General features: G+C 40.4%; 1 protein-coding gene across 1 annotated transcript in view; it reads right to left on the bottom strand.

The window, feature by feature from the left end:
* DOK6 (docking protein 6) overlaps positions 1 to 19,921 on the bottom strand; it is a 369,110-nt gene that overhangs the window by 65,927 nt on the left and 283,262 nt on the right. Inside the window, exons 6-7 of the mRNA XM_047828764.1 lie at positions 15,265 to 15,403; positions 1,446 to 1,563 (exon numbers count right to left, since the gene is read on the bottom strand). Of these exons, the coding sequence (XP_047684720.1) occupies positions 1,446 to 1,563; positions 15,265 to 15,403 (257 nt within the window). The remainder of the gene's footprint in view (positions 1 to 1,445; positions 1,564 to 15,264; positions 15,404 to 19,921) is intronic.

Here is a 19,921-nt window from a genome sequence, read left to right as displayed (position 1 = left end):
CGGTTGAATTTTGTTTTTTAACAATAATTACACCCATCTGTTTAGGTTTAAATAAAAATAACCTTACACTAAAAGCATATTTTCTAATTATTTCTAATCATAGGAGCAAGCAAGATTAATCTCCCAAGATCACAACTTAGCATTTGAGCAGAAGCAAAAAAGCAAGATGTGGTCTCCTCTTTGTGATCCACAAGACATTCAAGAGTCTCCTCGACCCTCTACTCCTTATCCTGTTAAAGGTTTTCTCATACAAAGAAATAACACAAAAAGATAATAACTCTCCATAAGAGGGTTCATTTAAAATATAAAATGCAAGTACCAGCAACAAATGACTAAAATTGTTCTGACAGCTTTTCCTTGCAGAACGAATCTTTCATCATTAATTCCCACTGACCAAATTCCATTAGTCTAGGTTTGAAATGCTGGAAAGCAGATATTGCTTTAAAAATGCACCATTTCAGTTTCCGCATCGCCAAAACATTTTGCTGTTGTTGTTGAAAGACTTCGTGTTATCGATAGGAGCAAAAGTTAAAGTATGAATGGAAAAACAGTCTGAATGTCCAACTATGCTGAAGGTCATACCGGTCATTTCTTCACCAGGGATTTACTGGGTGCCTATTACGTTCAAACCCATTGTGCTCAAAAACTCTTTGTTGGATGAGCTGTTTTTTAGCTGTGTTTTGTTAGCCTTATTTTTCTAAGTTCCCACTTCCTTCAGTCTTGGTAAGCTGTAAGTCAATTGCTTATAGCTGAATATTTTATCTGAAGGATAAGACTATTCATTTTAAGACAACAGGGAAAGAATAGGAAAAAAAAAAAAAGAACGCCAAATCTGAGGTTTGTGCTGCAGTCGATCAAATATCTGCTGTCTATGAATCTGATTCATCTGGTGAACCATTCCCAATCATTAGGAAAAGTACAGAAGCAAAGTATTCACACTTATCTCCTGCCTTGCACCCTCCAGAATTATTTCTGTGCCAAGGCTCTGGCTACACTTGAAGACTTTTGAGAATCGGTTTGTGTAGTGTTTTATTACAGAGCCTGAAATCAGCCCCCTGAACTGATATTCAATCCTATTAAAAAAGGATGCTAAGGAAAAAATCCTTTATAAAACAGCATGAAACAGACCCTAGGATCAGCTACTTTAAGCTTCTGATAATGTTTTGTATAATGTTCCAGTCAAGTTCCAGTTTTTATGTACAATGTTCTAGTCAGGTGCCAAATACAGTCCTCAGCCCTCAGCGACTTTTTGGAATAATTTCTACCATGAGACTGTGCAATGATAGCTTTAGAAACGCCACTATAAATCTCAGAGCCCCCACTGTGGCCAGTGACAGCTGATAAATGAAAAATGGAGGAAACGGAAGCAAGGCAATTTGCATGCCTCCTGGCCCACCTGTAGGAAGCTAATGGAGGTGCCGCTTGATTATTTTCAAGTTACTTGCCTTGCAAACTGTAGATTTCTCCAACACTGTTCTGACGGGTGATGTGATGCCAGTAGGCGCTACGAGGAAGAGATATCGATTTGGATAACGTCATTGGCTCAGTCAAGCTTGTCTGAAGCTAAAAGAAAAAGGAAATGTGTCAGGATTGATGCAAAATATTAGACTGAAATCTGCCCTTTCAGAAGTTGAGGGTTAAATGTGGGCATTATGTGACCAAATCTGTTATAGATACCTGTCTGATTTGCTGTTTAAGGTTAGCTTTTTTTAAAAAAGGTAAATGAATGACTCCAAACATATATGAAGCGAACACTTATAGGCAATTGGATCTCATTCATTGATTTAGAAGGAACAAATAGATGGTACAACCGATTCCAGGGAGAATTCAAAGGGCATACAGTTAACCAGGAGCGCAGGGAAACAGCCAGAAATAACCAGGTGTACCCACCACCAGACAAGTTTGTGTGCATTTATTGAACAAGAATTATGTGCATTACTATCAGCTTTCTGCAATTTACTGAACTATAAAATAGTTCAGCTTGGGGGCGGGGGCAAGCCCTTTCACAAACACATACTCCCAAATGGCACCAAACACAGGATACCATTAATCCTTTTCACCCATTTCTGTTTACAATTTTTCCAGACACCTCCTCTCACCCTTGCCCAAGGGATCTTTTCTCCAATGGATGTTTTTCTGCGCTCCTGCGATAGGATCTTTTACATATTAAAAACGTGTTTTCCCTGAGAAGTTCTGTGATAAAAATGTGGCAATTATGTTCTCACTTGAAACATAAATTTTAAGGGTAGCCCCAGAGATCGACACAACGTCACTCAGGTGCTCAAGCGTAGGATTTGTTCCAAGAGAATGAAACTTTACATTGCATTTTCAAGAAATAAATTCACTTTGATTGATTCACTCTAGGTTTTTAAAAACCTCCAGAAATTGTTTTATTTGTTCTTAGTGCACATTTCCCTGACACAATCTGAGCAAATGTTCGCTTTCTGATGGGCAACGGGAAATCCTCTAATCAATAAAACCTCACATTTCCTCCTGATTGAATATCTGACTCTTGGCAGAAGGGGGAGCTGCGAAGATCACGTCTGTCGGGTGTGAGCTTAGAGACCTGTTTGCTCCGTGTGGGTGCCCTTTCCCACCGCACCGCCCCGCCTCTGGCCCTTCCCATACTTTGCATCCAGGTTCCCACCCTCCACTGAAGACGTGGTCAGGAAAGGACCTGATAGGCTGTAACAGGCTCTTTAAAGCCATATAAAGCTGAGAGGTTTCTCCATTTTAATGGAAGATGAAGCCAAAGGGCGTGAACGTTTTGATGTGATTCCACATTTCAGCAGTGAGGCATTTCTACAACCGCTATGACTTGCCACCCAAGTGCCCTACTCAGTGAACTTGAAAGTCTGGCCCTGTTAAAGGTTATTTTTTTTAAAGATGGCTTTCAGTGGCAACATCGTAACCAATTTATAGAGTTTTCAAATTGTGGGATAGTTCGAAATTTTCCTTCCTATCGTGAAAACAGATATGCTAACCACACCAACAGCCTATGGTTGGTAGGTGGAGGGAGTGGGGGAGAAGCCAGGTTTCTGGGTTATAATAGGGTGGTGCTTTCTAGAACCTTTGGGATGTTTGTTGACCACACACACTTCTGGATTTTCCCCAGACCTAGCATTTGGAGAATCTCTGTGTGTGGGGCTATGACCGTTAACAAGTATCAGGATACATACTAAATATCCACTCCTGCAAGGAATAGAGGCAAAGCTCATTTTATGAAATTAGCACTGGGACAAAAGGGCTTTCACCTTTAAAGCCAATTTCTCAGTGAGGTATAAACTGAATTCCAACACATAACGTCTTTAGTTAGTGTGAGCAATGTCCATTAATAAACATCAATTAATTCATAAAGCCAATCTCATATTAATCACACTTCTGTCTACACTTTATTGTTCTAATATATTGTGATCTGTTTATTAGTATACAATACACCATCCGTGGTCAATTCACCTTCCCCAAATTACTTTTCCTTCTATTTTTTAATTCTGGGAAACATATTTCTTCCTAAATGGTCAGTCTTAAGCACCATGGAAACACAGTGAACATATTTTTCTCCTGGAAACAAGTAAGTTGAGAATTTCCTCCATAAGATTCTCATCCGAATCACCAATTGTTTCTTCACCTCATTTCTCTCCTTCTTGGTCTTCACGGTTTTCAAATCACAGGTAACCTTTAACCTTCTAGTTCTTCACTTGTTTCTTTAGTTTCTTTTTATTCTACTTCAATATCTAATTCAGAAAAGTGAAAAATCTGTGTTTGAAAACCTGAATGTCTACGTTCTCCCGATCTCTGCCAAAGGTACCTATCTTGTCCATCATACCTCAGATTTTTAATCTTCTACACATCAGAGAATCCATTCCTCAGTTGTTCTTCAAAACCAGGTATTGAGTACGCTCATGAACTATCAAGCCATTCTGGGCAATGTCTTTCAATGGAATCGTATCCCAGGTGGTATTCCATATGCATTATTTGTGTGGAGGATTGAAGATGGCTGCATTCAGATACAGGGTGATGGGCTCCCTCCTCTTAAATCTCGGCTGACCAGTGACTGATTTGATGAATAAGGCAACGCAGACATGACATTATGTCTGTTTTGGCTATGCCTTAGATGGCCTCTACCTGTCTTCTTCCCTCCACCTGTCCTGAGTTACTCTGGAAGTCTGACTACTCTGAACTGCCATGTTTGGACAAAGCCCAGGCTTACCATGCGGGCGGGCCACGTAATTCAACGTTTGAACCCTTCTTAGAGGATCCAGCCGTTCACTTTTTACAGATGGAAAAATCACAACCCCCAAAACTCAGGGATTTGCTCACGGTAAAATCCCAACTATAGACCCTCTAATAGGAAACAGTTCTCTTGATTTCTTAGTCCACTGCTTTTTGGACTTTGATGTTGATCTCTGGGGGAAAATGAGCTTCCTCTCCAACATGTTACAATATATAAGATACAGCTCTGTACTTTCAAAGCACCCACCCTGCCAAAAAGAAGCTGGTGGGTCCTGGAAACTTTGGGATTCCGGTACTGGCCACAACACCTTTTCCTGCTTTTGCCAAAATAATTATCCAGGTTACCTGATTGCCTTTTGCAATCTCCCTTTGCTATTTTGAGATTCTGCCTCCCCCTGTGATAAACATTAATGCTAATTTGTGTCCCCCTACATAAATTCATCTGTCTATTAAAAAAAACCTGCTAACCAACTTTACTTTTGGTCTGTATCTGCCCAATAATTGACTAGAAAATTTAAAGCCTTATTAGCACTCGAGGTATAGATCTCAACAATTGTGGGAGGAAAAAGGTAGCATTTATAGGTTAACATTTATGAGTCATTCCCTGTGTGCCTGGCAACGTGCAAACTGATTTCAGATGTTGTTTAATATCCACATAAATTGTCAATAATCACGCCATCTGAACTTTACAGTCAAGGAAAATGAGACTCAGAGGGATAATACAATTTTTTCATGGTGCCATAGGCAGTGAATGATGTCTCTGAGACTTCAAAGACCATGATGTTGAAGAGAAGAAAAGATGCCTTCCCTACCTTTCGAGGTCTTCTAGCTGGACTAAGAGTTAAATTTACCTGAGACAGATTTGCAGGTAAAAAACCCCAAAGTTTTATTATGTGTGCACAGAGGCCCAATAATGAAACTGAGACCCAACGAGATGATCAAGGCAGGTAGATTTTATACTTTTTAGACAAAGACACAATAAATCTGTGAGGAACTGATGGGACAAAGAGACGTTAACTTAGGAAGCTTCAATTAGTAAGGACTTCTGGGGGTGCCTGGGTGGCTCAGCCAGTTAAGCATAAGACTCTTGGTTTCAGCTCAGGTCATGATGTCACAGTTTGTGAGTTCAAGCCCTGCATCGGGCTCTGCACTGATAGTGTGGATCCTGTTTGAGATTTCTCTTTCCTTCTCTCTCTGACCCTCCCGGCTTGCTCTCTCTCTGTCTCTCTCAATAAATAAATAAATAAAATTTAAAAAAGTAAGGAATTCCAAACCAAATTTGGGCTAAGGCAGTAAATGAGTAAAAAGTAATCAGGGGGTGTTTATGCGGCCTTCTCAGCTCCCAATTTCCCATCTCTGGTGACAAGAAGGTGCCATTCTTTCCTGGAGCAGGGAGGGCGCCTTTCACACAGGAGATTTACTTCCTGCTTTCAGTGGGACAGAGGAGGGTCTGAGTGCCCTTCTTGCACAGGCTGATTTTAAGTAGCTTTAATTCAAAATCGTCAATATGCCAGAGTGGCACATTTTGGGGCAGCCTGCCCCTGGCCCCTAAATCTTGGCAGACACAAATCACTGTGAAATAAATGACAGGATCCTTTCTCCTCAGGGAGCAGATGTGAGGAGAATTGCACCAACCAGGTCAACCGCATGGCCCAGAGGCAGGGACGAGTGTGCCTCTCTCTAACGTTGAGGAGAGGGCATTACAACCAGAGCCGCTCAATCCGGAGTTGTTAGGCACACATGCTTGGCTGTCAGCACACCTGTTCTCACCCATGGACTCCACCTCTGCCTTGTCATTTGACCTCAGGCGACACGCTTAAAACATTTTTTTTTAAGATTCAAGTTTTCCTTCTCTGCGAACTGAAGTTAATATAATCTACCTCAAGTGTCGTTGTTAATATTTCATAATGTGATGCTTTTAGAGGGAAGAACACAATGTTTGCCCCATCTGAAGGGCTTGGTAGAAACTCCTGGCTCACTCTTGCCTCTACTACATGGGAGAGGTGGCTTACAACAGACGCATCTATGCGATACGTGATCAAGACGTGGAAAGATGTCCAAAATGAGCTATCAAACGAGTAACAGTGAAGACCGTCGGGTTCTTAGACAAAAGTCTGAGAGCTTAATCGAAGTACAAAATTCAAGAAATAGGAATATGTGGCACAGATGTTCAGTATGGGCAGGTGTGAGAGGCAGGACACAGGCGAGACCCAGGGGAGCAGCGCTGGTAGCAGGGTGTGGGCTGCGTGTGTGCGTGTGGGTTTGCACACATGCGTAACATAAGCCGGGAAAAGACATTGTTTTTAAATGATTATGGGTCTCCTGAGTGGCTATGTCGACATGTTCCCTGGTATGGCTGAGACCAGAGGAACTGGGTAGGGAACGACACTGTAGAGAAGAAGCACTCCAAAGCTCTGAGAGGTCAGGGGACATGAAAAGGTAACACGCGAGATCCATGTCAGAGGTCACCAAAACACGTCATGCTGCTTAACAAGGAAATGGTGAACCCAAGTGCAGTCCCAGTCGGGAACATTTAGTTTATTTGTTCTTGGAAAAGAGCTCATGAAACTTGAAAACTGTAGAGAAAAAGAAACCCCAGAGAGCTCTAGCCAGCCAAGCTCAGCACTGTTTGGATTTACTCAAACAGTCCTCTGAAGTTTGAAGGTTTACGGGCAATTGGTTTTTCACAGACTTGACTTAATTTTCAATAGGGGACAACTCACACTTAATCTTCCATTTTATTCAAGATAAATGAAAAGGAATTAGAAGATACCTTGCTGAGTTGGCACAAGACTAACAAACACGATGTCATTTAGTCATTTAATGGAAGTTGCTAGATGTCATTTAGAATTGGACTTTGCAGAATGTTATTCTGGTTATTTTGGTTTAAACTTGAACCAAAATGTATGTCATCATTATATGTTTTAAACCATGTATTGATCAAAGTACTTTCATAGAATGTAAAAAAGCCGAGCTTTAGAATAACATCAGAAATGATTACAAACATATACATAAATACTTTGAACACCATTCTTATCTGTAACCAGTAATGTCTTTAAGAATATATATATTCTTTCCTTATCTATCAATTATCTATGAATCTCTTATTTGTAAGTAGACGCATTTAGGGAGCTACTCTCTGAATATAAGAAACGTGATGTCTACATATTGAAAGATGACATTTCATGTGTAAATAAAATGTTCACTGTCTTGATTTTGTAATATCTAAATTATCTAGAGACTGTATTAAAGTTTATATAAACAATTTCCAAAGTCTGCACATAATGAAAGCTGGGATGAACTTTTAACAGCGGTTATAAAATTTTACCCACTTAAAAATAAAGCTCAGCGTTTTTCTTTTGCCACCCATCTCATGACTTAGCTAATACCTGGGCTTTTACTGCAGACCAGCTGGTATCCTAACAGTCTGAGTAGATATTATTCTTGCTCCTTCCTTCCCTCTTTCATGAAAAGGTAACTAAGACACAGCAAAGGTAAATGCCTCATACGAGGTCACACAGCTCTTTCTTTCTCTAACGTCTACCTGAATAGCCACTGTGCTGCTCTGCTTCAGCGAATACATCCATTGAATAAATAATAATTCACTGGATACTCCCAGAAATTGACAATTATGCTCACACTCCTTGCAAGTAAGCTTACGTATCTCCCCACACAATTCTTACATCCGTCTGGTGGATTCTGATTGGCCCAATACTGGCCGGCATTTTTTTCTTGCCATTTTATCCAAAGAAAAGACACTCAGATTCTTTGTGTTGTCTGTGTACATTCCATAATTATGTGTTTATACTCGGAGTCATCTCGATTGACCTTTGAAATCTATTGCTCTTCTTTAAGGAGCTCATTCTCATAATTGGCATGAGCAGATTGTATGCCCATGAAGAAATAAGGCTATCTGAGTTAAGAGAGAGAGAGAGAGAGAGAGAGAGAATCATCCTTATAGTCTCCCCATTATTCTTTGATTCTAGCAATACAAATAACAAAATTGTTTTTTTAACATGAAAATTGTACTCTTTTCTGTCAGCCAGTCATTTTCCTCACACATTATCAACTCTAATCAAGTTGATTAAATATAAAAGACTATATATATACAAGATGCATTTTCTGAACTGGCATCTAGAGCATCTACAACAAATTTTAAGGAAAAAACACGGTATAAATAAAATCTATACTATTATAATTGTTACAGCACCACTTGCTAGAAAAATTACACATTGACCCCTTACCATTTCTACCTCATTTGTGCCTTTATGCACAAATGAGTATTTTTCTGTGTCTGTGTGTTTAGAGACTGCATTTTAGTGTTTCCATTTAGTGTTCTGAGCACTGGAACAATAGTAAGTAAATGGATTAATTAGGATCACAGGTCCACTTTAGTTATCAACTATAATAATTTGTTCTAATTGGGCTTGTGTTGGTTCATTATAATCAGTGTCTGTGATCAATCAGTAAAAGAAAATTTCACATATATGCAAATGGTATTTCCCAGCAGGGAATCAGCCACTGTCAGTAATAATGAAGGCTCTTGTCTTATGATTAATAACTGACAATACTGAGCAATGGAATCATGAGTAGAACTTTGAAGAATGAATTTATTAGCCCATCTTCCTATATATTAGATATCGCACATCACTTGTGATCCCAAATCGCACTTTCAAACTTTTCCTACAATTTCTTAAACTTCAACGAATATACCTAGAAAAGAAGTTGCAAAAAGTGTTAAAATTTTTCTGTGCTCTCCTCATCAGAATATTATGCTTCCAAATTCTTCAAATTTTTCCACGTAGGAAGACGAGTTCTTTATTTTTTCACAGCAGGTAGAGATTCCTGTAAACTGTGATAAGAAGAATGCCTTCACTAGAAGGGGAACCAAACTGTCTAGGATAGAGCCCAGGCTTTGTCATTCCTTCACAAATTATAAATCAGCCCATGGTACTTATGGTCTTGAAAGATAGATGTACTTGAATTGAAGGATATATTATTTGGCGACAGCTGGGAATAACAATGGGGGGGTCTTTGCGACACTGCTTGAAACGAGTACTACGGTATTTCGCACGCTCTAACACGCCATCGGCTGAAAGACAAGACACTGTTTTAGGTAGCACCATGAAAGAATAGGTCTACCAGTTAAACTCTGACTCATATTTGACCTGAGAGATGTTGAAATATGAAAAAAGACACGTGCATCTTGGAATTGATGGAATGCAATAGTATTTCCCTATTCATGCAACTATTTAGGACAAAAAATAACCATTTCAGGGCTGGAGGTAGTCAACACTTGGGTAAGTTTTGTGACAAATCATAACTCTAAGAGGGCAGATTCCTTAATTCCTCGTCGCTATTGGAATTAGTTTTCTATGAAGCCAGCTTCGTTATCTCTCCCGGGCTCCGCACTTTGCCTTTCCCTGAGATGCCTTTGCCCTTGGTAAGATGACAGCGTCGCAAAATCTCCATCAAACACCCCCAAGCCACCCTGGGTCTTGTACATAGGTAGTGTACACAATGGGTAGTGTAACCCAATGGGTGGCGTACCCTGGCGTACCCTGCTGCTCCGGCAGAAATGTCTTTTCATCTGACAGTAGAAAAGGAAACAGGAGAATTTGTTTTTAAATGATTATTGTTCAAAAGGTTTACTGTCTTGGAACAGTCAGGTTGTTTAGTTTGTTAAGTCTGTGAGTTTAACGTGCTTCTATTCCTTATGTTTCTAGTGACAAGAGCATGTAAAATGACAAATAACAGAGAAGGAAAACCCTTTGTTTTCTAAGCAAGAAGTTTTATGTAAGACTCTATTATTCTTTTCTTTTCTATCCACCAGAGCTTAGGATGGCAGGGCTGATAGCTTTGGACAGCAGCGCACTCGGCCAGCCCTGCCCGTGGCGTCTGGGGCCTTGGAATAGGGTTGCTGTCGTGCTGGTATTTTAATAATATTGATGCTATTTGTCCTTAACACAGAGCTCTTCTGGTGACCAGGTGGCAAAAACTATTGGAAATAGGAATATTCCAGACACTTTTTTAAAGGATACACTGTAATTCTTATTATGGAAGGCTGTTCATCTACAAATAGGCTTGTAAATCACTCTCAATGTTGCAAGGTTAGAAGTTACTAATGACAATGCCCCTTTCCTTTCACTTACTCATTTTTTTGTAAGATATCAGGAAAATTCAATAAAGAAAATTATTCATGTCTTCTCAATTGCTCCTTACCTATGGGATTTTATAACACATGTAAAGCTTATGAACACAAAAACCAAATGGAAAAAAGGACTTCTTTTCATATTGTGTGTGTGTATGTGTGTGTGTGTGTGTGTGTGTGTGCGTGCACATGTGTAACAGATCTATGAAAATTAAATTATTTCAGGGCATTTGAGGCCTTGTCATTTTGGATGATTTCAGCCTCACCAGGCTGAATCACAAGGGCACATTTGTGATATGGTTTCTGATGGATGGCTTCTATCACAAAGACAAGAAAAATTTCCCTGATAATGTTGCACATGTGGGGTAGAGCACCTATAAATGCTTTTAGTAATAGCATTTCAAGAACTCTGGTAGTTCTAAGAACAAGAATGATCTCCAAGAAATGGAAACAAATTGTAGAGGTGCCATTTACTTAAACATCCAGGTTTAATAATTACCTCGGATATGTGAATCTTGGTGAATCCTTCAGAAATAGCCCTAGTTCAAAATTAGTAGTACCATGGCTCAAATATCCCAAGCACCCCCAAAAACCAAAACTGTCTTCTGAAATAAAACTGTTTGGGGGGTTAACAAGTAAAGAAGATACAGAGGATTGCTACCTCCTTGTATGACCACTTTCTGATCCCCACTTGGACAGAAGAGCGAGAAGCAGAAGGTCCACATCTAAATGCAAAAGGGGAAGTGTGTCTTCTTGTAGTGCAGAAATCATTCTTCATGGCGGCTTACCTCAGGGCCTCCCAATAAGTTGGTGATCTAAGAAATCAGTCAGGGTCCGCTGTCATGACCATACGAATGAGCTCAAGAGGTGTTTAAAGTAACGGTGACCAAAATTTTGTGATGGTGTCATCTTGTCAATCTATCTAGAAAAATTTCGATGGCATGGAAAGGCATGGAAAATGTGTGCTATTTCAAGGAGTAAAAGTAATGAGATAATCTTACTTGGGCAGTGTAAATTACTTGGTCCCACAAACTACTGGGTCACTTGAGAGAAAACTTTCTTGCTCTTCTCTTGTATTCCAGATACGTCCAAGCAACATTCTGAGCAGAGTAACCCGTTTACAAAGCTGTGAGTGGGTATTTGATGGCTAAAGTCTACTTAAAAACTTCTTGGATCTGGTTAACCGTCATTAACTCTTTCGTTACCTTTCTCAGTGAAGGAAATACAAATATACTAAAAAAATTGCTTTAATGTTTATTTTTGAGAGACAGAGAGACAGAACACGAGCTGGGGAGAGGCAGAGAGAGAGGAAGACACAGAAACTGAAACAGGCTGCAGGCTCTGGTCTATCAGCACAGAGCCAGACATGGGGCTCGAACCCACAGACCGTGAGCTCATGACCTGGGCCAAAGTCAGACACTTCACCAACTGAGTCACCCAGGTGCCCCTAAATAAAAATATTTTTTAATAACCTTACCAATTTAATGATTCTTGTTATCCAGTATTCTGGAGTGCAAATGTACTATTTTGTTCACAGTGCTGGGAAAATCTAGATATACGACTAAACAAGAATAGAAATGCTGCCTAACTTAGATTATGGAGATAGGTCAAAACATGTTTATTCTTGTGTCCCCACCAAGAAGGTAATAAACAAGGGCAAACCAAGGTTTTATACATGTGATGCCAAATGATTATATTGAATTCCCTCTGTTTCAGTTAAGAAATGGTTGTTGAGACATCATTTCTCATTCAAATGTTTTATCTATAAAACAGTAACACTGTTAAATCATCTCTCTTTGAAAGGATGGAAATGAATGCATCAGTAGCCTGAATAACAATGTTTGGGGCATTTATTGCTTATATAGCTGGTGAGCAATTTGATTTTGTAAAATCTCTTAAATTACATTAAAAATCTGTAAACATTTTCTATGTGCTCAATAATAAGCTCACATGGGCCATTTTTAGAACCGGAAGCCAATGAGGAGTGTCATCTTCCTACTTTGTGCTAGATACATAATAAATAAAGTGCATCATTTTTACAGCTGAGGTTTTGGGGTACCTTTCCAACTCCTAGGTTACACTTTTGCCTAGTTTATAGCATAGGCCTTCATTTAATTTAAATAAGCAAATGAAGAGTTAGAGGGTATTTAAGTACTATTTCAGAGTTGTTGGAACTTCTTTTTTCAAAGAGATGTGTGCATGCAGGGGCGCCCGTGTGGCTCATAGGTTAAGTGACTGACTCCTGATTTCGGCTCAGGCATGATCTCGCAGTTTGTGAGTTCCAGCCTTGCGTTGGGCTCTGTGCTGACAGCACGGAGCCTGCTTGGGATTCTCTCTCTCCCTCTCTCTCTGTTCCTCCCCTGCTAGTGCTGTCTCTATCTCTCTCAGAGTAAACAAACAAACAAACAAACATTAAAAAAAAAGAGATTTGTGCATATAAAGGCAGTCTCTTAAAATAAAAAGTAAAAATGATGCCCGGGATACCTGGCGATCTTTACATATGGTCCCAGAATTTGAGGAATCTGGGCAGTTGAGTTGTGATAGCATGCCTTCTGAAAATCACCAGCTGGGTTTACCTTGAAAAATGGACTAGATATGGAAGAGTCTTATTAGCATGAACCTTCAGAGAAAAGCATAGCTGTGCAATTGTTTTTGAAATTAAACCAAATGCTCCATTCGCATGTGTGCACCAAACTGACGGAGTCTCTGATTTTGTGATTTCTAGAAATAGTTAGTTTCTTTGGTGGAGCCGTACTGAGCCTGCAGTTTAACTCCTGTCCCACTTGTCCTTCCATCTCCAAGCACCAAGGTCCACGGTGCACCCCTCCAGCTGGAGACAGCCTGAGATCTTAGTAAGTGGACTGCTGGGTTCTAACCCCTTGACAGCAATCGCGTGGCTCCGCTCTGGGGATTTGCCTCTCAGCTGCACGGGACATTATCATGTTTATCACATACCACAGCATCAAGAGCAAATGTGAATTCAATTTTGTTTTGCAAATTTTTTGGCACAAGATCGTTAGACATACTCAGAAGGGATTTGAAAGATATTATTTAGCTATGGTTGGGAACAACAATTTAGTGTCTTCACAAACATTGCAAGTCTTATAATTATTCAAAATCACTCCTACAGATGGATCGCTGTTATAATAATGAAGCTTTCGTGGCACTTGCCGTGTGCCAGATCTGTTCTCAGCACTTTGCAGATTTTAATGCAGATACCTCATAGCGGCCAAATCAGTAGAACTGTTACGCCCTCATTTTACAGATAAAGGCAAATGAAACATTTGGAAGTTAATAACCCAGGATGCCCAAGATGGCATAGCCGGTAAAGGGTGGAATTGGGATGTGAACCCAGGACACACACTGAGTGCTTTCCCTGATAGTCAACAGTAGGGTGGTGTGAAAGAGCTCTTGGAATTTCCTTTAAGACAAAACCATTCAATGACTTTACCTGAGAGCATTTTGCCTGTTCAGAACAGCTCTACGTAAAGAACTACGACTGTTAAGTGTAGCTAACTGCTAACTGTTAACTAATAGCAAGTGACATCACAACCGTTAATTTTGGTTGCAAGCACCAGATTCGGAAATAATTTGAAATCTGGTAGTTCTAATTGCTCAGTGATTTAAGCCACTGGAAAAATGTCACATTAATTAGATAACTGTTACAATGGCTTAAATGTAACCCAAAACTTTCTACAAGACTAAATGATACCAACGTCTTATTAATGCTTCTTCAATTAAACACACAATCCTATTAATAATCCTACTAGTGTTCAAGCCTTAATGTTCATCAAGGGATGAAGTGGTGTAATTCACCCCTGTGAAAGACCAAATGTCCCGTGTAAGCCTGGTTTTCACTTGCTACACTTAGGTATTAGGAAAGTTCTTTAGAGCATATTCTAGATGAAGAGATAAAAATGTGTATGTAGCATTGAGAAAAATTAGAAATGCGCTAAGAATAACATAAGATTATACATTAAATCACTTTTTTGTTTTCTTATATTTAAAAGGTAGTTTTCTATGTGTCAAAATACTGTGTAATGGAGAATTTAAAAAATCACAATAAATATAATACTACATATAGAACTCTGTAATCTTTAACCTGGGACAGAAGTATGAGTGTTCTTCTGGTGAGTGACCCACTTGCTTCCCCAAACTCTGCCTGTCCTCTCCCAAATGAAATTTAATGCATCTCTGTAAATCCTGAAGAAAGACAGAATCGCCAACTCTTAAGATTATGGCCAACAGTCATTCCGTTGTTTGCTTTTCAGAGAAGTTGGTAGTAAAGCTTACAATTTTTTCTGTCACTTGTACGAGTTACTATTTCAGATTCTGTACTAAATTGCTCCCTAGCTAGACCAAAAACTCTAGCATGGTTCCAGAACAGGGTAACAGACAAATCATTCTGTTGGTAAACAGTGTAAGTTCCTTCTGCAAGTATTTTATTATTGGCTCTGAAACAGAGAAAGAGCTAGAAGCTTCAGAGAATCTAGGACAAATACAAAGACAAAAAGAAAGTGGAGTCCTTTCTTGTAGTAACTTAATTTTGCTGGTTATTTTGGGCCCACATCTGAATCTCTGATTGTCCAACTGTGTGCGGCAATATGCAGACAGCATTGCTTTGTATTTCATTCTCTAGGCACCGCACCCCTCCTTGAGAGAAGCATGGAGTGTAGGACTCCCTGCTAGTGGCCACAAATAACTCCTTTTTTGGCATATGCTGAATAGGGCATTAGAGGGATGAGATTCGGTAGCTGGGGTGAGCTCGGGCCTGGGTGGGGTGGACACAGGGGTGCTGATGTGAATGGGCCCACATAGACACAATGTGTATCAGACCTCAGCGACATTCAACTGTTAGGTTACCGAGGAAGGAGCCTTACCCGGGCTTTCTGTTCCATTTCTAGCATTAATCTTTCATGCTGCTCAGCTATGGCCAGTGTCGCAGAATGGACCTTCTGATAGATCATTTCTCCTTCCCTTGTTTGAAAAGTGAATAGTCCTTCTCCTGTGTCACACATTCTGTGAGAACAGAGATAGGGAAAGAGATGGGTCTTCATGTGTTCAAGTGCGTAACAGTTCTCCATGTAAAAGATGCCCTCGCCCTGCGGTTACCCTCCTCCTTGACTTTCATGGCCATTAGTGAAGCGGATTCATCCTTGACCAAAACAACCAACCAACAAGCACCCCTTTAAATGGTACATGAGATGGAACTAAGGGTAAAAACTCATGTCTAGCTGGATTTTGAAGGATGAAGTGTTCACGACACTGCACAGAAACAGACACCAAAGGCTTCAGTTACTGAAGTTCACCTGTTACCAGTTCTTACTAATGAAAGCAAATAGTCGTTTTCTTTGAGGATTTTCACATTTGTGTTATCATAACGCTGTTTCCAAGCTGTGATGGCTCTTGACATTTAAAGAACTTAAGAAAAGTCTGCAATTTTATACTCGCTGTAGTAGGAACCGAGAAGACTATACATTTTATAGTTTATGGACTTGCATACATAGGCTGAAGCTGTTATTTACACTGAGTAACCCTTAGGTAAATCTTGTGCATCTTAAGAAACAACATGGCATAAAGGAGACCCTATTTGGATATGAGAATTTTTGGTTTCAATTTTGACTGCCACTTACCAGCACTGTGAACTTGGGCAAGTTAAATAACTTGCCTATACCTCGTTTCCACAGCTCTAACATAGGAGAAATAATAGAGGCCGTCTCATAAGATCCTTATGATAGTTGGAAGACTAATCTACTATCCACCGTAGACAAATGAGTGGAGTAATTTTAGTATTTTTCTCTGATGGGCTGTTACACAGCAATTACTATGTCATTTCCGAGAGGATGTAACAACATTAAAAATTCTTATTATGAACATTCATGAGGAAAAATCAGAATTAAAATTTTCAATTACTTAATTGTAATTACCTTTCTAAAACATAACTTTATTGGAATAAAGCCACTGACACTTTATTAAGGCAATAGGATTACAGGTAAATTTTATTAACAGAGACCAATTCTAAAATGAAAAATATTTCTAATTCATATTTTAAGCCAGCTTTTAAAGATAATTGGAGGCCTCCAGAAAGACCCACTCAATATCCATATGATGTTACTACCGAGATACGGGATATTAACTGAACTGCTGTGTCGTTGGTTTTCAGATTGTAACATCAAAAGATTTGCACGAGATGCTCTCGAGGCCAAACTCTGTCTTCCAGCACCACAAAGATTTTGGATTCTTCCCTATGATTCCCCAAGGAGTTTTCAGTAGAAAAGAAATGTCTCAAGAGGCTCCAGACATTACAGAGGCTGCGAATGCCATCCCTTAGGGCCCCATAGAGCCAGCACTTAGCTTCTGTGAAAAAGATCTTAATAAAATTCACACAGCGTGAAATGGAAAGTCTGGGGGGAAAATGAAGCATTTTCACAAAGTGAAACAAATGAGCTTTCTTTGTTGATTCAGAGGAGTATACAAGTCCAACAGCCCGAGCAGGGCCACGATGGACAAGTAGTGAGCGCAGCCTGTTGGAGGGGGAGTTTTGTTCATTGTCATCTGAAAAGCAGTGCTTAGTAGCCTTCGGAAACGAGATAATGAAGACACAAACTGTCATTCCCTACTCAGTCACCGAGATGCAAAGGTCTAACACTTACCCCCTTCCTGGGACTTAACTGCCCAGTAAGAGGGTTTGAAAGCTTGCAGGTTTTCTTCAGCCTCTGAAATACAGACTCCTGTAACCTTCAGCCTTTGATCAGCAAACAAAGAATTAAAACATGCTAGCATTAAAGAGTGAAGACATTTTAGGGAAAGGTGTTCTTTCTTCAGCCTAGGTACCTAAAGCCAAGCTGGTCAAACTTCAGTAAAATTAGCTCATACTTTTGGCTTTCATCTGCAGTATCAGAATAAATAGTTTAGGTTGCCCAGGTTATTGTTTAGAACATGTTCTCTTGGGGCTGGTAAGAAACAGATATGGAGTTGTTTTTTGTTTTTGTTTTTTTTTTCGTATGTGTCTGAATAGTTTTGTGGGAGCAAGCCAGTACTGGAGAAGATGGGGCAACAGACGGAGTCATTTTGTTGGCTATTGCCTTGCTAGTGAACATGTAGGTCCACGGACCAGCATCACTGGTCTCCTTGAGAACCTGTCCAGACTACTGGATCAGAACCTGCATTTCACAGTGTCCCGGGTGACTCCTATGCATCTCATAGTTCGAGAACACCGGCCTGCAAAACTCCTTCTACAGGTCACCTGGGACCCAAACGAGAACAATTTAGAAGCCATGTTTGTGCAGCTTCAGACCATAACATGTGAGACTGAAGTTCAGAAAGGAAGCCCCATGATGAAAAGGACAGAAAACCTGAAAGAATCATTTCCTTAACTTGGGAAGAGCTAATACAGAGGTGCTCCATGCATTTGAGTATCATAACACACTCCTTAATTGCATTTATTTGGAGAAACAGTGAAAATCTGGGCAATATGTGTTTGTCTTGACTCCAAACTGATTTTGATCGAAATTATAGACAATCACAACTGTTACCTCTTTTTATACTTAACAAGGTATTTTCACAAAATGAATACTTATTCTTATCTAAAACTGAATGTTAAAGAATATCATCTCTAAGGTCCCTTTCAGCTTGAAAACAATTTTAAAATTCTAAGTATGGCTAACACACTAATTTCCAGGGTGGTGGTTTTTTTTTTTTTTTTTTCGACATTTTGACATCGTGACATAAGGGACATTATAATAGTATAGGATCCAAAAGACTAAGGGCACAAATGTCAACAGTGTGTCATTGCCTGTCATGTTCATTTATCACACATTTATCAAGTAGGTACTGTAAGTCAGGTGCCGCCCTGAGTCTGAGGATAAAAAGGATGGAAACGTATACATGGCCCATCGTCTCTGAGGCTCTACAAATAGTGGGGAAGATAAGCATTGTTTGAGGAAAACACGCTTTGGTAGGTGGTAGCAGGAAGTAATGGGCCAACAGGAAGTAATAGGGGGACCTGAACATGTTATTTTACCAAATTAGTCCTTACGTATTAAATGGGCATTAGGGCGCCTGGGTGGCTCAGTTGGTTAAGCGTCTGACTCTTGATTTCAGCTCAGGTCAAGATCTCACAGTTCATGAGTTCAAGCCCCATGTTGGGCTCTGTGCTGACAGTGCAGAACCTGCTTGGGATTCTTTCTCTCCCTCTCTCTTTCTGCCCCTCCCCCACTTGCGCTCTCTCTCTTTTTCTCTCTCAAAATAAATACACCTAAAAAAAATAAAATACAATGGGGGCAACAAGACTTGGTCACAAGATTGTTTCCATTTGCCTTTTAATTAAGTCAAACACTGCATGTAACAGTGGTCAGGAAGAAATGAATTCAGCAGGCCTGGGGTCTCTAAACCCCGCACCTTCCAAAGAAAGGCCTGTGTCAGGGTGGTCCCTTGGCCAGTTTCTGGACTGTAACCTCTGAGCCTTTGGAATATTCAGCCTGGTAAGAGTGAATTTTTATGTGCCTGAGGCCTTGGGCCAAGCTGTACCACTCTGGCCAGATGAGTTAATCCTAATAATATGCCTGTTTTGCTCTGGTGGAGGCTGGAGTCTGAGCGGCTCACATTGAACCAGTAGACTCTGCCTGCCTGTATGATGGATCCTCAGTAAAACCCTTGCACGCCAAGGCTTGCGATAGCGTCCCAGGTTAACACCGCTGCCCATGTCTTTTCCCACATCGTCACGGGGCAAACAAGCATCTGCCATGTGATGGCCCTGGACGGCGTCCTGGGAGCCTGTGCCTGGTTCCTCCTGGACTTCCTTCGTTGGTTTTAATCTGCACTTTCATTGCAGTAACCACAACTGTGAGTAGCATCGCTTTTTCTGAGTCTTGGGTCTATCTAGAGAAACGCTGAGCCCGAGGGTGGTATTGGGGACCCCTCCACTCAAGGCACCACAGGCTTCGGGTTGTCAATAGGGTTTGATGCAGTAGGGGTCTAAGAAAATCCTAGAATTTTCCCTCAATGGCTCTTCCTGAAATTCCATTTGTCCTTTCCTTATTCATCCCACCTCACCACTCACGTCCAGAATCATTTGAAATAAGGCTACTCCTGGTCTAGTCTCTGCTGTGTTAATAAATAAGGAGCAAGCAGAGCTCATGAGAATGTCTGTGTTCACAGGAAATGGGACTCTAAATGAGGTGCTCCACTATGGAAAGGTTCTCTCAATACCCCTCAAGGGGAGAAACAGCCCTAAAAGCGGGGGCCCTAGAGGCAACTGCATGTGAGAACAGGCTCACCTTGTAAGCTATTCAATGACTGCCCTCCTTTTCCTGCTTTTAAGTCTCAAAGTTAACTCTTTATGAAGGGGTGGCTTCACATTTCCAGCCCTTTTCCAAATGACAAACACAAGACATTCACCACAAGTTATTTTTGAGAGGGAGAGAGAGAGAGAGAGAGAGCATGAGCAGGGGAGGGCAGAGAGAGAGGGAGACAGAATCTGCAGCAGGTTCCAGGCTCTGAGCTGTCGGCACAAAGCACGATGTGGGGCTCGAACTC

The sequence above is a fragment of the Prionailurus viverrinus genome, chromosome D3, assembly GCF_022837055.1.
Source record: "Prionailurus viverrinus isolate Anna chromosome D3, UM_Priviv_1.0, whole genome shotgun sequence".
NCBI lineage: Eukaryota > Metazoa > Chordata > Mammalia > Carnivora > Felidae > Prionailurus > Prionailurus viverrinus.
The sequence above is the reverse complement of the archived record's forward strand: the minus strand, read 5'-3'. Positions and strand labels throughout refer to the sequence as shown.